This window comes from Erinaceus europaeus, chromosome 17 (genome assembly GCF_950295315.1).
Source record: "Erinaceus europaeus chromosome 17, mEriEur2.1, whole genome shotgun sequence".
Classification (NCBI taxonomy): Eukaryota; Metazoa; Chordata; class Mammalia; order Eulipotyphla; family Erinaceidae; genus Erinaceus; species Erinaceus europaeus.
In genome coordinates this window covers 14,103,922-14,125,840 of record NC_080178.1, presented here as the reverse complement: position 1 = coordinate 14,125,840, position 21,919 = coordinate 14,103,922, and the positions used below count along the sequence as shown (strand labels likewise).

At 40.5% G+C, this 21,919-nt stretch overlaps 1 protein-coding gene across 1 annotated transcript in view; it reads right to left on the bottom strand.

Annotated features, from left to right (window-relative positions):
* The window catches only part of FNBP4 (formin binding protein 4), a 28,782-nt gene that overhangs the window by 3,602 nt on the left and 3,261 nt on the right, over positions 1-21,919 (bottom strand). The window contains exons 3-15 of the mRNA XM_007519032.3: positions 20,202-20,338; positions 18,619-18,805; positions 17,911-18,058; positions 17,022-17,142; positions 14,743-15,084; positions 13,545-13,755; positions 11,587-11,711; positions 10,249-10,353; positions 7,886-8,019; positions 6,691-6,878; positions 1,247-1,584; positions 829-973; positions 118-461 (exon numbers count right to left, since the gene is read on the bottom strand). Of these exons, the coding sequence (XP_007519094.2) occupies positions 118-461; positions 829-973; positions 1,247-1,584; positions 6,691-6,878; positions 7,886-8,019; positions 10,249-10,353; positions 11,587-11,711; positions 13,545-13,755; positions 14,743-15,084; positions 17,022-17,142; positions 17,911-18,058; positions 18,619-18,805; positions 20,202-20,338 (2,525 nt within the window). The remainder of the gene's footprint in view (positions 1-117; positions 462-828; positions 974-1,246; positions 1,585-6,690; positions 6,879-7,885; positions 8,020-10,248; positions 10,354-11,586; positions 11,712-13,544; positions 13,756-14,742; positions 15,085-17,021; positions 17,143-17,910; positions 18,059-18,618; positions 18,806-20,201; positions 20,339-21,919) is intronic.

The following is a 21,919-nucleotide window of genomic DNA, read 5'->3' as shown; positions in this document are numbered from 1 at the left end:
TTCACGAGTGGTGAAGTTGACCTGCGGTTATCTCTCTGTCTCTATCCAATAGTAAATAAATAAAAATTAAAAAAAAGAAAAGAAAAAATGCGAAATTTAAAGAGGTAGATGCTATACCTTATCTTTCTTTCCCTTTTTTGCCTTCTCCGGTGGTGGTTCTTTGGGAGTTGGTGGTGGTGGTGGAGGAGGAGGGGGAGGAGGTGGCGATGGTGGCTCTATAATGGCAGTGGCAGGCACAGCACCTCGAGCCTGAACAGACTGCAGTGTGGGACCAGTCACTCCAAGCGGCACGGAACATTCAGCATAGCTCATAATTGCCGCTGCTGATGCCAGTCCTAGGTAATTTGACTGTAGGCTCATTCCTCTGGCCTGATGACCCATTCCTGTTGCTGGATGAGTAACTGATAGCGTCTGGTGTCCAATCCCTGCAGCCCCATGACCAATCCCTGCTGCATGGTGACCTAACACAGAAAACATAACATGAAACTATAAAAAGGACATTGTGACAAAGTCAAAAACAAGGGAAAAAAAGGGAATCAGGTTAGATCACTTTCAAAATGGTTCTCACACACTTTTTCTGCAATAAGATAGTCTCATTTTCTGATAGCAAAGTATTAGGTTCCTAGTTTATAGTAGTTATTAACATAAAATTAACACATGTAAATGTAGGGAAAACCATCTGGGAAGCAAGGTGCATGCCAAACTGTTGACAAAAAGGAATATAAAGTCTCTAGAAGGAAAAGCCTTTGGCATCTCTTCAATTTAAGGCATCTAATTTTGGAACTGGAAGGCAACACTAGGGGAAACAAATTTAATCACAAAGCTTACCTGTAGTTATAGCTGACTGACTGTAGAGGACCGGAGAACTGCCAATGGTAGCTGACCTTTGCACTACTGCTGTACTAATTTCTGTAGCCTTTCTCTTTATTGCTTTAATGGAAGAAGAACTAGAGATGGTAGTATCCACTGAATTCTGAAACACAAAAATTCTAATTAGAGTGGGGGTAGATAGTATAATGGTTATGTACACTTTCATGCCTGAGGCTCCCAAGTCCTAGATTCAATCCCCCACATGACCCTAAACCAGAGCTGAGCAGTGCTCCAGTAAAATAAATAAATAAATAAAATAAAAATTCTAATTAGTGACTAAAGATTTTGGTTAAACATGTCACTCCAAAACAAAAAGCAAAGTTAGTCATGACCCAGCTCCCTAAAACTCTTCAAAATGACAAATGACATTTCTTACCTGGCTAGTTACAACTGTGGTTTGTGCTGAAGGTTTCAATGGAGTGTCCTCCTCTGTCCCCGGGGCAGGAGGCTCCTCACTCCCCTCATCCTCCATCTCTACCTCCTGGATCTCACCATCTTCTACTGGAGGTGGTGGAGGAGGAGGAGGAGGAGGGGGAGGAGGAGGGGGAGGGGGAGGAGGGGACTCAGGGGGCGGAGGCGGGGGTGGTGGCATTTCCAAAGGCAATGGAGGTTGAAGCACAGGCACATTTGACTGAAGGAGTGTCCAGAATGGAGTAAGTGGTATGAGTGATGAAGAAGAAACTTGGCCAGAAAAGGACTCTTTACAGAGAGAACCTATGAAAAACAAATAGGAATCAGGGAAAAAGACAAAAAACCCAGGGCTTATATCCAACTGATCAGTGGGAGAATGTCTGGCGCACGAGCATCTAATCTACAAAGTCACTGAAATGTAAAATGTATTTCACATATGACTTTCAAGAAAAGATAAATCTATAAATCTCAAGGTTAGCACTGCCTCAGACTTAGGCTCACTCTTTAGGTCCAGATTTATGGGTGATGAAGTGAGTCATATCAAATCATAAGAAATTCATTTGTGTGAATTGGGTTTTTAAAATCTTAAACATTGTTTTAAAAGACAACTAGAAGGTAACATTCTGGGGTCTTTATTATTTCAAAGGTGCTTTAAAAAAACTAAATCTTATTATTGGATCAAGACAGACAGAAATTGAGAGGGGAGAAGGAGATATGTGTGTGGTTAACCAGGTGCACCACCACCTGGCCCCCAAAATGAATTTTTGAATAGTAATGCAGTCCATAAACAGGTGCATGACAGATGCTGCATATATATATATTTCATGTCTTAATAAGTTACACAAGTGATTGGACATTACCAAGACAGTGCCAATACAAATACAAATACAAATTCCTACTCATTTTTATTAATTTAGAATACTAAGTTTTAAAAATTCATCTGTCAGGTGGTCCAGTAGGTGGCACAGTGGACAAAGTGGTGGATTCTCAAGTATGAGGCTCCAAATTCAGTCCCCAGCAGTGCATGTACCAGTGATGCCTGGTTCCTTTTCTCTTTCCTCCGGTCTCTCTCATTTTTAAAAATGGATGTCTGAAGATACAGAGACTATGAAAATGCTCTTGAATTTGAATTAAGAAATTGTAAATGTGGGCTGGGGATATGTATCTATGTTAATTACAGCACAGGATTTGCATCCCCCCCAGCCCAGGTCTGATCCTCAGCACTGCCATATGTCAGAGATATGCACTGCTCTCACCTCTCTTATAAAACAAAATAAAAACATGCAGCTGAAAAGCTTCAGGATCATTTTCCCTAAAATCCTGCAAAAAACCAGTTAACTATCTTCTTTCTGCTGGGAAATGCTTTCAAGATTAGAGAAAACAGGAGGATATACTTACTTGTAGCCTTCCCCATCCCTCTTTAATCGTCAATAGGGAAGTTTCACAATATATGGGACTATTACATATATATCCCAGGAATGCTGAAGGGGATTTTCTCCCTAAAATCGTAGAATTTAGGAGTAGAAAAGACATGAGATACCATCTAGTTCAACCCTCTAATTTTAAAGGTAATGAAACCCAGGAGGGAAATAAGTTGCTCAAGATTACCAGTTTTTAGTGGCCTAGTGTAGTGCTTGCTGTCTTATCAATATAATCTTGATGAAATCAGTCTAAGAGCTCTAGAAATTTCAAATAAATCTCACTTCTCATTTAGTACTCAGAGCTCCAGAGGCAGTCACTTGTCAGATTTCATAGTTACAAATGGTGGATTTAACCAGGGCTCTATCAAAAAGGTTGGAGGGTAAGGGTAAAGCTTTTCCCCTTTGTATGTTCCAAATACACCACAGTAGGATTATCTCAGGGGCTTGGTGCCTGCACTACGAATCCAAATACACCACATGGCACTCAACAGTAAAACCCAAGCAACCATGAACCACCAGACTTTTAAAACAGCTTTATTTTTATTTTTTTAAAAATATTTATTTTATTTATTTATTCCCTTTTGTTGCCCTTGCTGTTTTACTGTTGTAGTTATTATTGTTGTTGTCGTTGTTGGATAGGACAGAGAGAAATGGAGAGAGGAGGGGAAGACAGAGAGGAGGAGAGAAAGCTAGACACCTGCAGACCTGCTTCACCGCCTGTGAAGCGACTCCCCTGCAGGTGGGGAGCCGGGGTTCGAACCGGGATCCTTATGCCGGTCCTTGTGCTTTGCGCCACCTGCGCTTAACCCGCTGTGCTACAGCCCGACTCCCAACAGCTTTATTTTTTAATGTAACAGGTACATTACATATCACTAAGGACTTTAAAAGTTTTAAAGCCCATGATCCATATGGCCACTGTACTTATTTGAGAAGTTACTAAGGAACGGGCACTGAAAACATTTTAACTGAAAGGACCAGGACTTTTCTAGCTAAGACTTCAAATACCTTATTAGACTTTTACATTTAGTCATATCCAATATCCAAAATAAATTTGCATACACAAATTGTTAGACAAATAATGTCTGGGTATGACCAGGCAGTCTACATTATATAACAGTATACACTGAGATTAAATGAGACTAGAGGTGCTGAACACTGAGGATTAATAACTTATTAGACTTTCTTCTACTTAACTGCAACATATATACAAGCCAGAATTTATAATATTGGCAGATCTCATGTAAGAGTGCAATGCACTACAGAGACATGCTACTTATTATGTGGAAAAACTCAAATTTAAGGTTAATAACGTGGCTTACAACATGTAGCAAAGCTAATGAGAATTTAAGTATGAAATGAATCAGACTTGGTGAATTTACAAATATAGAGTCCTTATAGATATATGAATCTCAAAGTTTATTCAGAACATAAAAGCTGTGTATTAACATTGCCAATCATCTCCTTCTGCTTAAATACAAAGCATTTAAACATCCTAGTGTGAAGATCTATGGATTTCATATTGTGTCTCCTCATTTCCAAATTCAACACAGTGGGTTATAGTTTCCATTGAAGAGAATATTTAAGCCAAAAGTTCAAGGAGAGATTTTGATAGGCACAGCTTTTACTAGTATTAACAGATCATAAACTAGAAGATTAAAGATAAAGTAGTATGTGAATACAAATTCTAGTGGTCTGGGAGGTGGCACAGTGGATAAAACACTGGACTCAAATGCAAGGTCCTGGGTTCAGTCCCTGGCAGCACATGTACTATATGATGTCCGACTGTCTGGTTCTTCTTTCTTTCTCCTATCTTTTTCATTAATAAATAAAATCTTTAAAAAATATATACAAAATTTGAGGGTTTTTTTTTTTTTTGTAGGAATCTTTATTTCTATTTCTAGGAGGTTTCTTTTATTAAAATATTTTCCTCAAGGAAAAGTTTCTGTTTAATCTTGATTCAGGAGATTAAGGAATCATTTTAATAAATTTAATTGCAAACCGTTCCACAGAAGACAAATTATGTCGGAGGCTCGGGAAATACTCAGCCAGCAGTGTGCAGGACTTGGGTGCCTGAGGCTCCTGGCTGGATCCCCTGCATTGCAGGTACCAGAGGGCTGCTTGGGCTTTTCACTGTCACCTCCATATGAAATAAACAATCAACAGACCTTCAAAAATCTTTGTTCCCCAGTGTCATATATATACTTTAAAAGATGGTCTAGTTTGGGGAGATAGCACCAGGATTTCAGAGGTCCCAGTAGAGTTGAGTAGTACTCTTGTTAAATAAATAAAAAGATGGTTTTAATCACAGCTCAGCAGTAAAGAGCCTGTGTTATATAAAATTCCTTTACAGGATAGTAACAAGAGACCAGCATTTCTGAAACCTCAAAGACCTTAATACAAGTTTGGATTTTACTTATATTAGCTTTCATCATGTGGTCTTAGTGGTTCTTGATAAAGAAGATTAAAGTTATATTGGGCCTGAGAGGTGGTACAATGGTGCATTCTAAGACATGGTCCTGAGTTTGATTCTTAGCACCACCTATGCCAGAATGATGCTTTGGTTTTCTTTCTTGGTAATTAGTAACTCTTTCAACGAAATAAAAATAAAGAATATAAGCTTGTTCAAAACTGGATTTTTCCTATAGCACAACTTAAGTAGGAATGTTTCAACAAGTATTCCTTTTACCAGACAGTACAACTGAACGTGCCATTAACTGAGAAAATAATCAATATTCAACTCTACGGTGTTCACAGAACACTCAAGAGTTAGAAATTGTACAACATTTAGCTTTGAAACATATAAGAAAGTGACATTAGACAGTGGTCAGGAGAGGAATCACCTACCCAGAACCACCATCAAGCCTCTTCAGTTCACTAACTACTAAAAAGCAAACAAACAGTGAAACCAACTTATTAGACATATTCATCATTGCTACCACACACACACAAAAGGAAATGTATTAAAAAGAAAATTTCATCATGAGAATGCTAAAATACTTGTAACTTGGGAAGGTATATTTCTGAAACATCAAATATAATGAAATTACTTTTGTGCTATCACCTAAAATGATCACTGCAATCACCTACTGAGTTTCTTTAGGCAATGATCTGTTATAAATCAGTAACTTTAGAAGTTTAATAAAGTCTTCTGGTACACGACCAGATTTCACTCGGTAAATCATCAGCACTTTTCTACTGGGACTAGGGAACCAGCAGACTACTGAGCATTATCACAAAAGAATTTAGCTCATCAATTCTTGTCATCAATAAATATGTCCTTTCATCTTCAAAGATTTATTACTTTAAAAACCACTCCATAGGCCTGCCTTCATGTGCCATCATTTAAACAAATACAGCAGGCTTTACAGATCAAAGCATTATTAGTCTTGACTATGCTTCATCTTTTACCCCAAGAACATTTAGCTCATAGGAGGTAAATATATCTTCTTTCAAAAAGTGAAATCAAATTATTGCCATAGACTATAAGAGTAAGAGAAATAAGCCTTTTAAAAAGCGTGTAATAAACCAAAGAACTGTAAATAGGATGACCTATATTATTTTTACTTTTACAACTAGAATATTGCTGGTGATTCCCAATCATCAATTATTTTGCTTCCCTGAAGTAAGTGTTGTGCTATTTCTTATATCACTTCTTCAAATCACTCTGACCTGAACCACCATACTTAGAAGATGAGAAGACTTTGAAAGATGTGGTAGCGGTATCAACAGACTACACTAAGTCTTACAGAAATGCAGAACAAATCTCAAGTTCCTACTCTACACAGAGACAAACTACTTAGCATTAATTAGTGTTTCTACTATTGAAAATATAATTTCGGCTGTGCCATGACAGCCAAAAATATTACAATACTTTTAAATATACTCATAAATTGTTGTAACATTCAGACTTCAATAGCATGCCAATTGCTAATAGTCACTATCTTTAAAACTACTTTTCTCCCAATTAGTAGAAGGTAAGATACCTCACCTGCAGAATTCTCAGAGGATTCTGTAGAATTCGAATCAGTGGCAGTTTTGTCTTTCAAGGTCTGTTTAGAAAGAGTCTCATCTCTACTGTCTTGTGCTTGGCTATTTTCTTCCTCCTCTTCACCATCTGGGAACTCCCACTGAGACTCGCCCGACTGTTCGTTTACATAGAAATACCGTCTATGATCCCTAAATTACAAGAAAGAAAACACACGTTTTAAGACCCAATCTCCTACAAAGACACTTCCGCTTGGTCCTGTCCCAGGACAGCAGTCCGCTCTCACAGGGACGAACCTCTTCTTAATGGACTGCTATTCACAAAGGCAACAAAGAGCTTTGACAATCGAGCACGGAGAACCAAGGATAATTCAAAGCTATTTGCACTGCCAGCAGCTCTGTGAATACAGCCCTAAGCCCTCTGATTTCAACAGATGACTTAGAAAACACCTCACATTTTTTTTTCTTTTTTTGCTTTTGCCAATGCTTAACAGGGTTTCAAGTTTCATTCCAAGTAAAGGGATTCAATATCCTAGAACACTATAAATTTTCCCTTCCAAAGAAGAGAACAATGAAGTTTGCGAAAGGTGACTCTTCCCCTCTTGGACCGTGGATTTCACATTTCATACTCTTGGTACCAAACACAGTGAAAGCTAAAGAGAGGGAGAGGATCTGGGAGCTGAAAAATAAAAGAGCAAAGATTTCAAATAACGAAAAAAATAAATAAATAAACAAGAAAAGCCAAATATAAAAAGAAATGATTTCATCTGACCTGCTGGCAGAAGATAGTAATCTTGTTCCTCATTCACATCTTCAGCCTCGAAGCTTTCCTTAACTTCACCGAGGTTAATCAGGAGTAGTTGCTTCCAGAGGTCCTGTAAAGCGCACAGAGCTCTCGCATGCGCTTAACCCCCAAGCCCGCCCTACTCCGTGCAACAACACTCTGGAGAGTAAAAACCAGCTTTGTCCATTCTTGGGAAAAAATCCGTTACATGGAACACTTTAAACATTGCTTTTTGTTTCTCCAACATGTGGCTGGCCCAGCTCTGTAAGTGCTCGCGGTGCTTTGCCTGCCCTGCACCGCTAACTGCAGCTGCTCTCAGTCTCCAGATAGGCTGTCACGTCGTCAGGTGGTGGTGATCATAAATCATGTCTGAGATGTCAAAGGTGAAAGGTGAAAAGGGGAGAAGAGTGCATACCTGTCCCAGTGGCAGGACCAGCCTTTAGGAGTGGCGTTTATTTCATACTGTTTTAGCTGTTCGGCAGCATCTTGAAGCTTGCGTTTAAGGTAGTTTCCATTAAGAGCACCTTCCCGCCAGTCTGCAATCCGAGTCTAGAACCAACAAGCAGAGATTAAGTTAAAGACTATTACAACAGAACAAAAGTAAAACAGATGTGAGTCTTCTGGCCTGTCTCTGTACTGTATTGCTATACTCTGACGGAAGAAGAATGAAGGGGAAAAATTCCATTTTTGGCTAGGGAAATAGCTTAGCTTGTTAAGAATACGGGTTGTTGGATCAACAACGGTAGAGAATGTTCTATCCTCCGAAGGGAGGCGGGACAACGTATCTATATGTTCCACCTTAGGAAGATGGGTTCTGAAATTGGGGCAGCTTGGAATGTTCCTACTGCTGACCATAGAATTCAAGCTCAGATCTACAGGGATACAGAGGTCATATAGGCTCCTAAGCTGAATATGGGCCCTAGATCACATCAAATCGATGGGGTTTACAGATTTATACACCTTTCCCATATTTGGGAGCTACTCTCTTCCCTGATCCAGCTTTCTGTTCTTTTTCCAGTCATGACGTCATCTCCCCAGACAATAACTTGGGACCGTCCACCTGCATATCAATGTCAGGCTCAGAGAAAAAACAAAACAAACAAATAAACAACCCCCCACTAATATAGTCATGGGCCCTTTGGAATATAACTAAAATAGGCCTACCTACTATCTACAAAACAGAGACCCCTCAAAATCTTCATCTGCAGTATTCCAGCCGTTAGGTTCATGATTAGTCAACAATTTTTTTGGCTTTATATGTTAACTCTTCTTTCAGCCACTAGGTTCTACATGCTACCGTGATGCCAAGCAGACTTCCCTGGGCAGAAGACCCCATCAATGTTTCCTGGAGCTCTGCTTCCCCAGAACCCGCCCCATCAGGGGGTTAAACGCATGTGGCGCAAAGCTCAAGGACCAGCTTAAGGATCCCGGTTCCAGCCCCCAGCTCCCCACCTGCAGGGGAGTTGATTCACAGGTAGTGAGCAGGTTTCTTTCTCTCCCTTTCTGTCTTCCCTTCCCCTCTCCATTTCTCTCTGTCCTATCCAACAATGATGATATCAATAGCAAAAATAATAACTACAACAATAAAAAAAGGGCAACAAAAAGGACAAATAGATATTAAAAATTTATATAAAAATTAAATACCAATAGCACAAACAAACCAACAAAAGGGGGGGGGGACTAGGGCAAAGGAATAGCTCATCATATTGAGTTTCTGCCTTGTCATGTGCATGGTTCAAGTTCAAGTGCCAATATAACATGGGGTTATCACAGCACCAGTGCTGTGGTCTCTTCCTTTCTATCTGATCAGAAGAGTCGCCTGGGTGTGGATAATCACACATGCCCAGGGCACTAGCCTGTCAAAAAAAAAAAAAACACAAACAAAACATTGAGAAATGTTATGCATGTACAAACTATTGTATTTACTGTCAAATGTAAAACACTAATCCCCCAATAAAGAAATTAAAAAAAAAAACAAAACCCTACATTAAAATATATGCCACTAGGGGATGGGTGGTAGCACAGCACATTGAACATGGTAAGTGCAACAACCAGCTTAAAGATCCCATTTAGAGGCCCCAGGTCCCCACCTGAATGGGAGTCACTTCACAAGTGGTGAAGCAGGTGTCTATCTTTCTCTGTCCCCCACCCCGTGATCCTCTCCTCTCTCAATTTCTCTGTCCTGTCCAACAACAACAATAACAAAATGGAAAAAATGGCCCCCAGAAACAGTGCATTTATAGTGCAGACACTGAGCCCCAGTGAAAACCTTGGAGGTAAAATACATATGCCACTGTAGTAACTATATATATATATATATATATATATATATATATATATATATATATATATGTATTATAGTAACTATATTATATTCCCATTAATGAATAAAAAAATCTTTCAAAAGTATTTTATTTGTTTATTCCCTTTGGTTGTCCTTGATAGAGAGGGGGAGAGAAAGACACCTGCAGACCTGCTTCACCAGCTGTGAAGTGACGGCCCTGCAGGTGGGGAACTGGGGCTCGAAGCAGGATCCTTAGGCCTGTCCTTGTGCTTTGCGCCACATGCGCTTAACCCGTTGCACTACTGCCTGACTCCCAAAAACATGTCAAGTTGCATCATATATATATATAAACTCACAGTATTTGCTTTCTTATATATTTTGTTTCGGCTAAAATTTAGTTTTATTCAAATGTAGAATTAAAATACAAGGCAGATATTCTCATACATGTCTCCATTTGACCATTAAACTGTTTATGCCCAAGACAGTCAATTTACCTCAGTCTGTAAGAGCAACACATGAAAGTTGGAGATGGATTGTCTATTAATGCCCAAGAATTCAAATTTACTTGTCAGGGTATTAGCCAGTTCTCCAATCTGAAACTGTAAGGCAAGCAAGAAAACAATGGAACAATAAAAACAAAATTAGTGGAATTTTGTTATGTAAAATCTTTCATTCACTGTGAAAATCCTAGAACACTGGGTATACCTTTTTCAAACAGTTGCACCTAACAGTTATGTAGAAATTAAATACCTGGGGGTTGGGCAGTAGCACAGCGGTTTAAGCGCATGTGGCGCAAGGCCAAAGGACCCACGTAAAGATCCTGGTTCGAGCCCCCAGCCCCCCACCTGCAGAGGAGTCACTTCACAGGCAGTGAAGCAGGTCTGCAGGTGTCTATCTTTCTTTCCCCCTCTGTCTTCCCCTCCTCTCTCCATTTCTCTCTGTCCTATCCAACAACAAACAACATCAACAACAACAAAGGCAACAAAAGGGGGAAAAATGGCCTCCAGGAGCAGTGGATTCATGGTGCAGGCACTGAGCCCCAGCAAAAAAAAAAAAAAAAAAAAAAAAAAAAATTAAATGCCTATCCACCAACATAAAGCATTCTAACACAGCATGGGATTCAAATGTTTAAAATAGATTCTAAAAGATATAATTCCAGGGGGCTGGGTGATAGTGTACTGGGATAAGTACACAAAGTGCAAGGACTTGTGCAAGGATCCCAGCTCCCCATGGGGGGGGGGGGGAAGGAGAGAAGAGTGTCTCAGTGAAGCAGGTCTGCAGGTGTCTTTCTCTCTTCCCTCTATCCTCACCTCCCCTTCTCAATTTCCTTGTCCTAGTCTGTAAAATGGAAAAAATGGTTGTCACTTATCAGTTGCTGAGTGATCATACTAGCCACCCACTGAAGCCTAAAACAAAATTCTCCCAGTTGCTCACATACAGTTGTACAATAAACAGAAAAAAAAAAAAGCCAACCTTTCCCTCCACAACATCTTCAAGTAGCCAAACTCAGCTAAATCACCATGATTACATTAGAAATCATATTGGATCCATATCTTTGTCATAAAAACAAGTAGTTGCATTCAAGAATTAAATCTTATTTTTGGCCGAGAGACAGCTCACTCAAGAGAGCACATAACCTGTTAGTTAGTGCGACTTTAGGCTTAGTGATGTCTGGCCACATGGACAGGACCAGGGGGAGCTTCATGGATGACTGAGTGCTGCTATGGTGTCCCCCCTCCCATTAATGAATAAATAAAAGCTTTTTTTTTTTTTAAATCAAGTAGTGTCATCATTGGCTGATGTAAAAAGTCAGGTTGCATTAACATACATACTTTCAAATCTTGCTCCTCCTCTACTTTGGGTGCTGTTTGTATTTTTACTTTCTCTGGAGCTTCTTCTACTTCCATCTCTTTGTCTGAATTCTCATCATTTTTTTCTGTATTTTCAGCACCTGTCGCTACAAAAGAAAACATAGAATTAAAGGTTCAATATCTAAGTGCACCAGAGTAGGGATCCTGATTCGAGCCCCGGCTCCCCACCTGCAGGGGGGTTGCTTCACAAGTAGTGAAGCAGGTCTGCAGGTGTCTGTCTTTCTCTCCCCTTTCTTCTCTGTCCTATCTAACAGTAACAACAATAACAAAGACAAAATGGGGAAAATGGCTTCCAGGAGCAGTGGATTCATGGTGTAGGCAATGAACCCCAGCAATAACCCTGGAGGCAAAATAAATAAATAAATAAAATTCATTATCCATAGTGCCCAGAATACTATTTCTTCCCACACTGCAGAAATTTCTATAAAAGGTTGCTAGTGGAAATCGAGCGGTAGCGCAGCGGGTTAAGTGTATGTGGAGCAAAGTGCAAGGACTGGTGTAAGGATCCCGGTTCAAGACCCCAGCTTGCCACCTGCAGGAGAGTTGCTTCACAAGCGGTGAAGCAGGTCTGCAGGTGCCCAGCTCTCTCTCCCCTCCTTGCTCTCCTCTCTCCATTTCTCTCAGTCCTATCCAACAACAATAACATCAAATAACAACAATAATAATTACAACAATAAGACAAGGGCAACAAAAGGGAATAAATATTAAAAAAAAAAAAAAAGGATGCCAGTCCCCTCTCTGCATGTGTTTTCCTTGTTCAAACAATCCCTAACAAACTGCCAATGTCCTGTCATTTTCCCATCACTTTGGCATATTTGATGCTGGAGATGAAGTTGGGTCCTCATGATTGCAAGCTAGGCACTTGATCTGTACAAGTACAGCACTTCCTACATACTGTCTTTATAAAGCCAACAAGAAAAAAAAAAGTATCCCTTAATGTCAAGCCTAGATAATCCTGGAACATACAAAGGCTTCACATTATCAAATGATATTATGGGGAAAACAAACATTGTTTTTCAGAACAGCATTTTAAATAGTCATCTTGAACTGGTTAAGACCTCCAGACAGGACTGGACAGAGTTCACTGAGTAGGGTGCATGTCTTGGCATGTGAGTGGCCTGGGTTGGAGCTCTCCAGCACCACACAGTATCGTGGCACTGAGGAAAGCTCTGGTGCTACAGTGTCTTTTCTTCCCATTTTTATCTGAATAAAAAGGCCAGCCCAGGAAGAGCGAACTAGCTCATGGGCAACGACCTCCACTAAAGGTGGAGCAAGAAAAACTGGAAGTAAGTAAGTCAGCTAACTCTTCCCTAAAAAGATAGAAGTACCTCCTTCTGGGGGTCGGGTGGTAGCACAGTGGGTTAAGCGCAAGTGGTGCAAAGTGCTAGGACCAGCGTAAGGATCCTAATTTGAGCCCCTGGCCTCCCACCTGCAGGGGAGTTGCTTCACAGGGGGGTGAAGCTGGTCTGCAAGTGTCTATCTTTCTCTCCCCCTTTGTCTTCTTCCCCATCTCTTTCCATATCTCTCTGTCCTACCCAACAACGATGACATCAATAACAACAATAGTAACAACAATAAAACAAGGGCAACAAAAGGGAAAAAAAAATATATATATATATATAACCACCTCCTTCTTTTGGCTGAAGAGCTAACAGAAACAGAAGGTTTTTCTTTTTTTCTACATCTTCCAAACAAAGTAAAATGGAGTGGCTGGGGAAATAACTCAACTGGTAGCTGAGTTATGAGTTAAAAGTGCCCAAGGCTCCTGGTTTGAGCCCTGATACCACACATATTGGAGTGGTGATCTGGCTTCTCTTCCTCTCTGCCTCATGTGAACTCTCATAGGCAGTAAATATATCTTTAAACATTTTTTTTAAAAGAAAAACTTTATCAAAAAAATAATGTAAACTGCAATTTACCAGGTTCTCCATTTTCTGGAGTCTCTCTTCCAGTTTTGCTAGAACTCCGGCTGGTGGATTCTGGACTGGTAGCTCTGACAAACATCTTCCATTTCCCTCTTTTAGACACCAGTCTGCGTGTTCCATCTTGAGACGCTGGCTGGCTAGTATCAGAACATGGACTAGACCCTGACACACTACCATCTCCTTCCTCCAAGGCTCGTAACTCTGCCTACAATGAACAGAACAATAAAGTTAAATGTCTTGAATAGTTTAGTATTTAAATGTTTTTGAGTAGCAAAACTGATTGCCTCGTGGTCATAAAACTTCAATGGTTTGAAGGCAGAAAGCATTAGTTTTTCAATCAAAGCTGGTATTATGCTATATTGTTACTAAATAATTATAGTTAGGAAGTAATATTGCAACACGTGTCAACATTCTGCTTCATTGACAAGGCTAGAAAAATTAGGGCCGAAAAAAGCTAAAAATCAACTTTTTGGTAGCCAGGCTCAGCAGTAGAGCACAGAACCTGCAAACGAAAATATCAGCGAACCAGGATTGCATTTGGTCGAGGGGCCATTTGTTATCTTGTAAACCCCCAGCCCCAATCAACTTGATCACAGAAAGTCAACTTGTACAATTCCAACACTCAGTTGTTAAAAAGCTGAATTAAGGGACCAGATAGTGGTGCACCTGGGTGCACAAGGACCCAGGTTTGAACCCCAGTCCCCACCTCCAGGAGGAAAGCTTTGCAAATGGTGAAGCAGGGCTGCAGGTGTCCCTTTCCCTCTTGATTTCTGGCTGACTCTATCCAATAAATGTAATAAAAAATTAAAAGAAAAAAAGCCGAATTAAGAGTTTACTAGCTAATGGGACCTGCATCACCATACTCATGACAGTTTCAAGTACTGGTACCACAAGGGAGGTACAATGGCAACAGAGGAAGCTCCAATGTTGTCTCCATTAAACAAAAAAAGTGGTCCTGATCAGTGTAATCATGGTTTCATTATTCACCCTATCTAGCAGTCTTCATTGGTCTATAAACATAAACAAGATCAAGGATCAAAAAAATACTTTACAGTTCAAGTTTTTATTGTATAAAAAACACATACATGAAATAAGATACTTAACCCTCCCAATTTATTTTAAATTGAATGCAATAATCCTAAATTATAAAAGTACTGAGGAAGTGCACTTAACTGAAACTGCAAAAACTTACCTTTTTCCTTTCTAAAACTAGCTCCAGTTCAAGGGTGTCTTGTTCCTCTTCCTCTTCACTTTCTCCAGACTGAACAACACTGCAAAGGTCCTCCTGAGAAGGGTCTTCTATATTGTCCAATGCCATTTCCTGTGGCTTCACAACTGTCGCTGCTTCTTCTACTGTTGCACTTGTTTCTTTTACTTCTGAAACTGGCTCTACTTCTTTACAAATTACTTTTCTCCTCCATCTCTCTTCTTCCTCCTTTATTCCCTCAGGCAATAAAGGAGCAAGCAGTGATGCTGCCACCCCTTTCTTCTCTTCCTCATTATTTGAGAGAGCCTGAATTCCTTCATTTACTTCCTATAAAGAGTAAGATGATCTCACTTAATTATCAGAGATCTCACCTGACTAGTTACTTTTTCATGTTTTTTAAAAAATATTTATTTATTTATTCCCTTTTGCTGCCCTTGTTTTATTGTTGTAGTTATTGATGTCGTCATTGTTGGATAGAACAGAGAAATGGAGAGAGGAGGGGAAGACAGAGAGGGGGAGAGAAAGATAGACACCTGCAAACCTGCTTCACTGCTTGTGAAGCCACTCCCCTGGAGGTGGGAACTTTTTCATGTTTAAAGTGACTATATTTAGGGCCCAAAAGGTGACAGTGAATAAAGCTGTGACCTCTCAAGCATGAGGTTCCTGAATTCAATCCCTGGTACCTATGTGCCAGAGTGATGCTCTGGTTCTGTCTCCTTTCAGTGTACAAGGACCCAGCTTCAAGCACCTGGTCCCCACCTGCAGGGGAAAAGCTTCACACGTGGTTACGCAGGGCTGCAGGTATCTGTCTACCTCTTTCCCTCTATTTCCCCTTCCTCTATCAATTTCTGTCTCTACTCAATAATAAATAAAAAAATAAATTAAAAAAATCCTGAATAAGTTGTTTTCATAGATATGAAGTTAGAAAATGCTTAAGTTCCACTAATATATAGATTTTTCTTTTCTCTTTTTGCCTCCAGGGTTATCACTGGGACTTGGTGCCTACAGTACAAATACTGCAGACTTGCTTCACTGCCTGTGAAGCAACCCCCCTATAGGTGGGGAGCTGGGAGCTCGAACCAGGATCTTTATGCTGGTCCTTGAGCTTTGCACTAATGTGTGCTTAACCTGGTGACACCATCCAGCCCCCTATATATTTTTTTAAAATGTGGACTCTTGAAATAAAACTTAAACCTGCTTCACTGCCTATGAAGCGACTCCCCTGCAGGTGGGGAGCCAGGGACTAGAACCTGGATCCTTAGGCCGGTCCTTGCACTTCAAGCCACATGTGTTTAACCCGCTATGCTACTGCCTGACTCCTTGAAATAAAACTTTTCTGAAGAACAACTTGTGGCTTACTTGGTAGAGTAGACACATTAATCAAAGTGTGACGGCCCCAAGAATTCAAATCGATTCTGAGGTGGAGAAGGGCATATGAATGCATGTTTGACTGCCATCCTGGACAGCATTCCTTCACAAAACCTAAGGGACCCCCGTAGCACTGTGAGATTTCAAAGGAACCACAGACCTGGACAAGTATTTACTATAAGTGTCAATATTACAATTAGAAACAGATTAAGTAACATTAAAGAAAACAGGATTTATCTTATTTCACATACTGTGAAATAGTAACAAAAGGCCAGATACACTTATGCCAGAGTAACACTTAAGTTCCTTAGATTTGAAAATAATCAAAGGAGAGCCAGCAAGAGTTCACAGGACAACCCACTTGCTCTGCCATATAGATCACACAGACTCAAGTCTGGCTCAACCTGCATGAGTGGAAGCTTTAGAACTATAATGTCTTTTAAAAAACTTTTATCTAGGGAATTGGCTGGTAGCACAGCGGGTTAAACACACATGGCGCAAAGTGCAAGGACCAGCCTATGGATTCTGGTTCGAGCCCCCGGCTCCCCACCTGCAGATCTTTCTTTCCCCTCTCTATCTTCCCCATGTCTCTCCATCCTATCCAACCACAACAATAGTAACTACAACAACAAAACAAGGGCAACAAAAGGGAATAAAAAAATTAAACCTTTATCTCTTCTTTAACAGTTTTCTTAATTTTTTTTCTTCATTTTACCAAAGCACTGCTCAGCTCTGGCTTATGCTGGTGCTGAGAAGCTCAGGCATGAATGTTGTTTTAGATAACCATTACACTGCTATGGGGGTCTACTTATCTGAAAAAGTGCTTAAAGTGGGTAAGTTCAGGCAATGATTACCCCCCCCCATAAATAAACAAGAAGCAAAGGAGATACACCAACCTTTTTAACTTCTCGCTTGGCTGTAACAGGTCCACTTTTGCTACTAGAAACAGAAGCATTCTTCTCCTTGATATACATGTCTGTATTTACCATAAAACTAGCTTCAGTACCTGTTACAGAACTGAAAAGTATATATATTTACCAAAAGAAACAGAAGGTAAGTATCATCAGAAAATGAGTAAGACTATTTTCCTTCTAGGTAGTTTTAGTTTTTTCATTCAGAGCACTGTTCAACTTTGGTTTATAGTGGTGTAGGGGATTGAACCTGAGACATGAGCCTCAAGAATGAAGATCTTCTGCATAACCATTATGCTATCTCCTTCCCAACTTTCTTTTGTCTTTAATATTTTACTTATTTAGCATAGACAGAAAAACTGAGAAGGCAGGCAGAGAAGGAGGAAAAAGGGAGGGTGTGGGGAAAGACAGGCCCATCACGAAGCTTCTCCTTTCTATGGGGAGCAGCCAGGCGCCTGAACCTGGGTCTTTGGACATTAAAGCAGGTCTGCAGGTGACTCTCTCTCCCCCTCTCCTCTCCATTTCTCTCTGTCCTATCCAACAACAACATCAATAACAACAATAGGGCAGGGAAAATAGCATAATGGTTATACAAACAGAATCTCATGCTGAGGCTCCTAATTCCCAGGTTCAATACCCCGCACCACCATAAGCCAGAGCTGAGCAGTGCTCTGGTGTTTTTCTCTCTCTCTGTGTCTCTCTATCTCTGAATCTCTCTCAAAAATAAAAATTAAAAAAACAATAATAACTATAACAATAAAGCAAGGCAACAAAAGGGAATAAATACATAAATATTAAAAAATAATAATAATAAAAAAAGAAGTGTCATACCTCATCACCACCACCCCCATTTCATTTTCAAGACTATTCTTACCTAGGTTGGTAATGTTGTAATCCCTGCACCTGGGTGGCAAGATACTTGGGTAATTCCCAAGTCACTTCATTGCTCTGTGTATTCCAATAATAATAGCACCCTGTGTTTTCATCCCAGACTTCTTGCCAATCTCCCATCTCAATTCCAACTACAAGAAAATAAGACAGTTCTTAAGAAACAAGGCCATCCACAATTCCGGTATTATATCCCAAATCGGCTCTCAACAAAGTCAACAATGTAACAGGGTTTCTCAACCCTAGTCATGTTAACACTGGCTAGGAATGTTCTTTGTTGTATGAAGCAGTTCCAATATATACACAATTCAACTGCTTTTTACTAACCAGATGCACCAAGAACTTCACCACTCATCTCAGAGACAACCAAAAATATCTCTAGACATACACTGTCAGGAGCAGTGGAATCGCACAGGTACAAAGTCCCGACAGCTAAAACACCAAAACCAAAACCAAAACCTCACCTGAGTAGTGTGTGTAAGCCAGGTTTGAGTCTGGCCACAATGCATTACCAGTTTCTGTGCTATGATATCATTCCTTCTCTCTCTCTCTCTCTGAAAAAGTTGGCCTGGAGATATTAAATCCCAACGAGAGGACAAGAGTTTAAAAATAGTAACAAAATCAGGTTCAGGGAGACTGCAGAGCAGTAATGCACAGGATTTATCTGAAGTTCAATCACCGGCATCAAGCTTACCTCCTGCCAATGAACACTGAGTATCATATTGCCACCCTGATGTATGGGTTGAGTCTGTTCCATTTGAAGCAGTGGAAGAAAGGGCAGATGCTGATGATTCCTTTGGTTCTGGTCGAGGTGGAGTTGGAGGTGGGGCAGAAGCTCCTAGAGGAGCTGCAGGCTGAGGAGCCGTTATAGCATCAATTTCCTTTAGAATAAAAATAGCAACAAACATTTTTAAATCATATTGAAACCTATAAAGAAGATGTCCAAGATTAAAAACAAACAAACAAAAAAAACCAACACCACACATCCTATGTGGATGTGGTCCAGAAAGAGGTGTAATGCTCCAGTTTTCTCTCTCCTCTGTAACACTAATGCATCTTCAAAAAAAAAAAAAAAAGCATGCCTCTCCCCCAGATGTGCACACACACACCAGGCAGTGAGTGGTGCACCTGATCAAGTGCACATATGTGCAAGGACCCAGGCCCATATCCAGAACCCCTGCTCCCCACTTGCAGGGGGCAGGCTTCATAAGCAATGATGCAGGGTTGCAGGTGTCTATTTCTCCTCATCCCTCTCAATTTCTCTGTCCTATCAAATTAACAAATAAGTGGGCAAACCAACCACCAGGAATGGTAGATTTTGTCATGCAGGCACTGAATTGTGGCAATAACCAAGGTGGCAAAAACAAAACGGGTTCTACACATTCCAGCCAGCTGCTCTAATCAAAACCCACATTTCCTAATTACACAAGCTCTTCTACGTGTCATTTTTACCTTTCTTATAACCTTTACAAAATGAGGAGAGATGGGGAGGGGACAAGGCAGAGACAAAAGCAGACAATAATACTGAGACTGATTAAAGCCTAGTGACTAATTCTAGGTGCCAAAATGGCTTCAATAACTTAAAAATTTATGGAAATGATCTTTTTGGTGGTGAACATACTATAGTGTATAAAGATGTGAATTTATACTGCTATATACTTGAAATGGTTTTTTAAAAAATATTTATTTATTCCCTTTTGTTGCCCTTGTTTTATTATTGTAGTTATTATTGTTGTTGTCATTGTTGGATAGGACAGAGAGAAATGGAGAGAGGAGGGGAAGACAGAGAGGAGGAGAGAAAGATAGACACCTGCAGACCTGCTTCACCGCTTGTGAAGCGACTCCCCTGCAGGTGGGGAGCCGGGGTTCGAACCAGGATCCTTATACCGGTCCTTGTGCTTTGCACCACCTGTGCTTAACCCGCTGCACTACAGCCCGACTCCCTTGAAATGGTTTTTTAAAAAATATTTATTTTCCCTTTTGTTGCCCTTGTTGTTTTACTGTTGTAGTTATTATTGTTGTTATTGATGTCATAGTTGGATAGGACAGAGAGAAATGGAGAGAGGAGAAGACAGAGAGGCGGAGAGAAAGACAGACACCTGCAGACCTGCTTCACTGCCTGTGAAGTGACTCCCCTGCAGGTGGGGAGCTGGGGGTCGAACCAGGATCCTTGCGCAGGTCCTTGCGCTTTGCGCCACGTGCGCTTAACCCGCTGTGCTACCGCCCGACTCCCTTGAAATGTTTATACTTCCCCACCCGAAGAAAACAACCACTAACCGCTAGGAAGTTGGCCAATGTACTGTCAATATCAGCTGACTGGTTTCCATTTGCCTCTTTAGACTGTGCTGTTTTTTCTGCAACATCACTCTCTTCATCATCACTGTCAGCATAGGCACCAAGTAAGCACAGGCCTCCTAGAAACAAAAAGGCAAGTAGCATCAGTAACAATACATGTCCTGTAAAACATCCAGGAGAAAGTGCCATTTTTTTTTTTGCCTTCAGGGTAATTGCTGGGTTTCTGCGGTTGCACTATGAATCCACTGCTCCTGCGGCCACTCCCTCCCACCCATATTTTTTTAAACAGGGCAGAGAAATTGAGAGGGGAGGGGAAATAGAGAGGGAAGACACACACCTGCAGATCTTCACCACCTAAGAAGCAACTCCCCTACAGATGGGGAGCCAGGGGCTCGAACTGGCATCCTTACTCTGGTCCTTGGCACTCTGCATCACGTGCGCTTAAACTGCTGACCTACCGCCCGATCCCCTCATTAAATATTTTGCTCCCCACCTGCAGGGTAGTCGCTTCACAAGCAGTGAAGCAGGTCTGCAGTTGTCTATCTTTCTTTCCCCTCTCTCCATTTCTCTTTATGATGGTGCAGGGGATTGAACCGGGGACTTTGCAGCCTCAGGCTTGAGAGTCTGTTTACATAAACATTATGCTATCTACCCCCACAGGCTGCTCAATTTTTCAACCTCATACTGTCAAAATAGCACATAGCATGCATTTCCTGATTGTGGCATTTGTTTGTTTATCTCAAGTTAGTTGACGTTTAATAAAAACATTTTCAAAGCTAAAAACAAAGGTTCTTTTTTATGTGTTTTCCTCAAATTGGGAAGTGATAAAATAACTAGAAATGCTAAAAATAAAAACAAAACTGTACACAGACACGTCTAGACCACTAAAGACTGACCTTCAAGAATGAGCTGTCTTCATTTGGTATTTTTTTAAACTTTTATTTATTTTCCCTTTTGTTGCCCTTGTTGTCTTTTTATTGTTGTAGTTGTTATTGTTATTGATTTCGTTGTTGTTAGGACAGAGAGAAATGCAGAAGAGGGGAAGACAGAGAGGGGGAGAGAAAGATAGACACCTGCAGACCTGCTTCACTGCCTGTGAAGCGACTCCCCTGCAGGTGGGGAGCCTGGGGCTCGAACTGGGATCTTTATGCTGGTCTTTGTGCTTTGCGCCACATGCGTTTAACCCACTGTGCTACCGCCAGACTCCATTTGGTTTTCAAGCAGTAACATCTTAGTATACAGCATGTGATGCTCTGAAGATTTTGTTTTTTAAGAGTACATAATTTTACATACTAGTGGTTTTTGTGTTTTTCTAAACTCGTGCCTATTTATCAGTGCACTAAAATTTCAAAGCTATAATTAGGACTTCATGATTTTTCTAAAATTTTGTATTGTTTGCTCTACTTCTTACTTGTAGCATTACTTGATGTTAACTATGTAAATGCTTAAACATGGAATGGTATTTACGGTGTCAGGTGCTGTGCTGTAATTTACTTCACCAGTCCTACTTTTCTACATTTCCATTATTTGTAGCTGTTTTCATTTTGTTACTTTTGCCACCAAGGTTATCACTGTGACTTGGTGCCTGCATGACTTTTTTTTTCTTCTTCTAAATAGATGGTAATAGATAAACACATACACAAAAGGGTTGGGAGCTGGCGCAGTGGATAAGATGCTGGACTCTCAAATGAGGCCCGAAG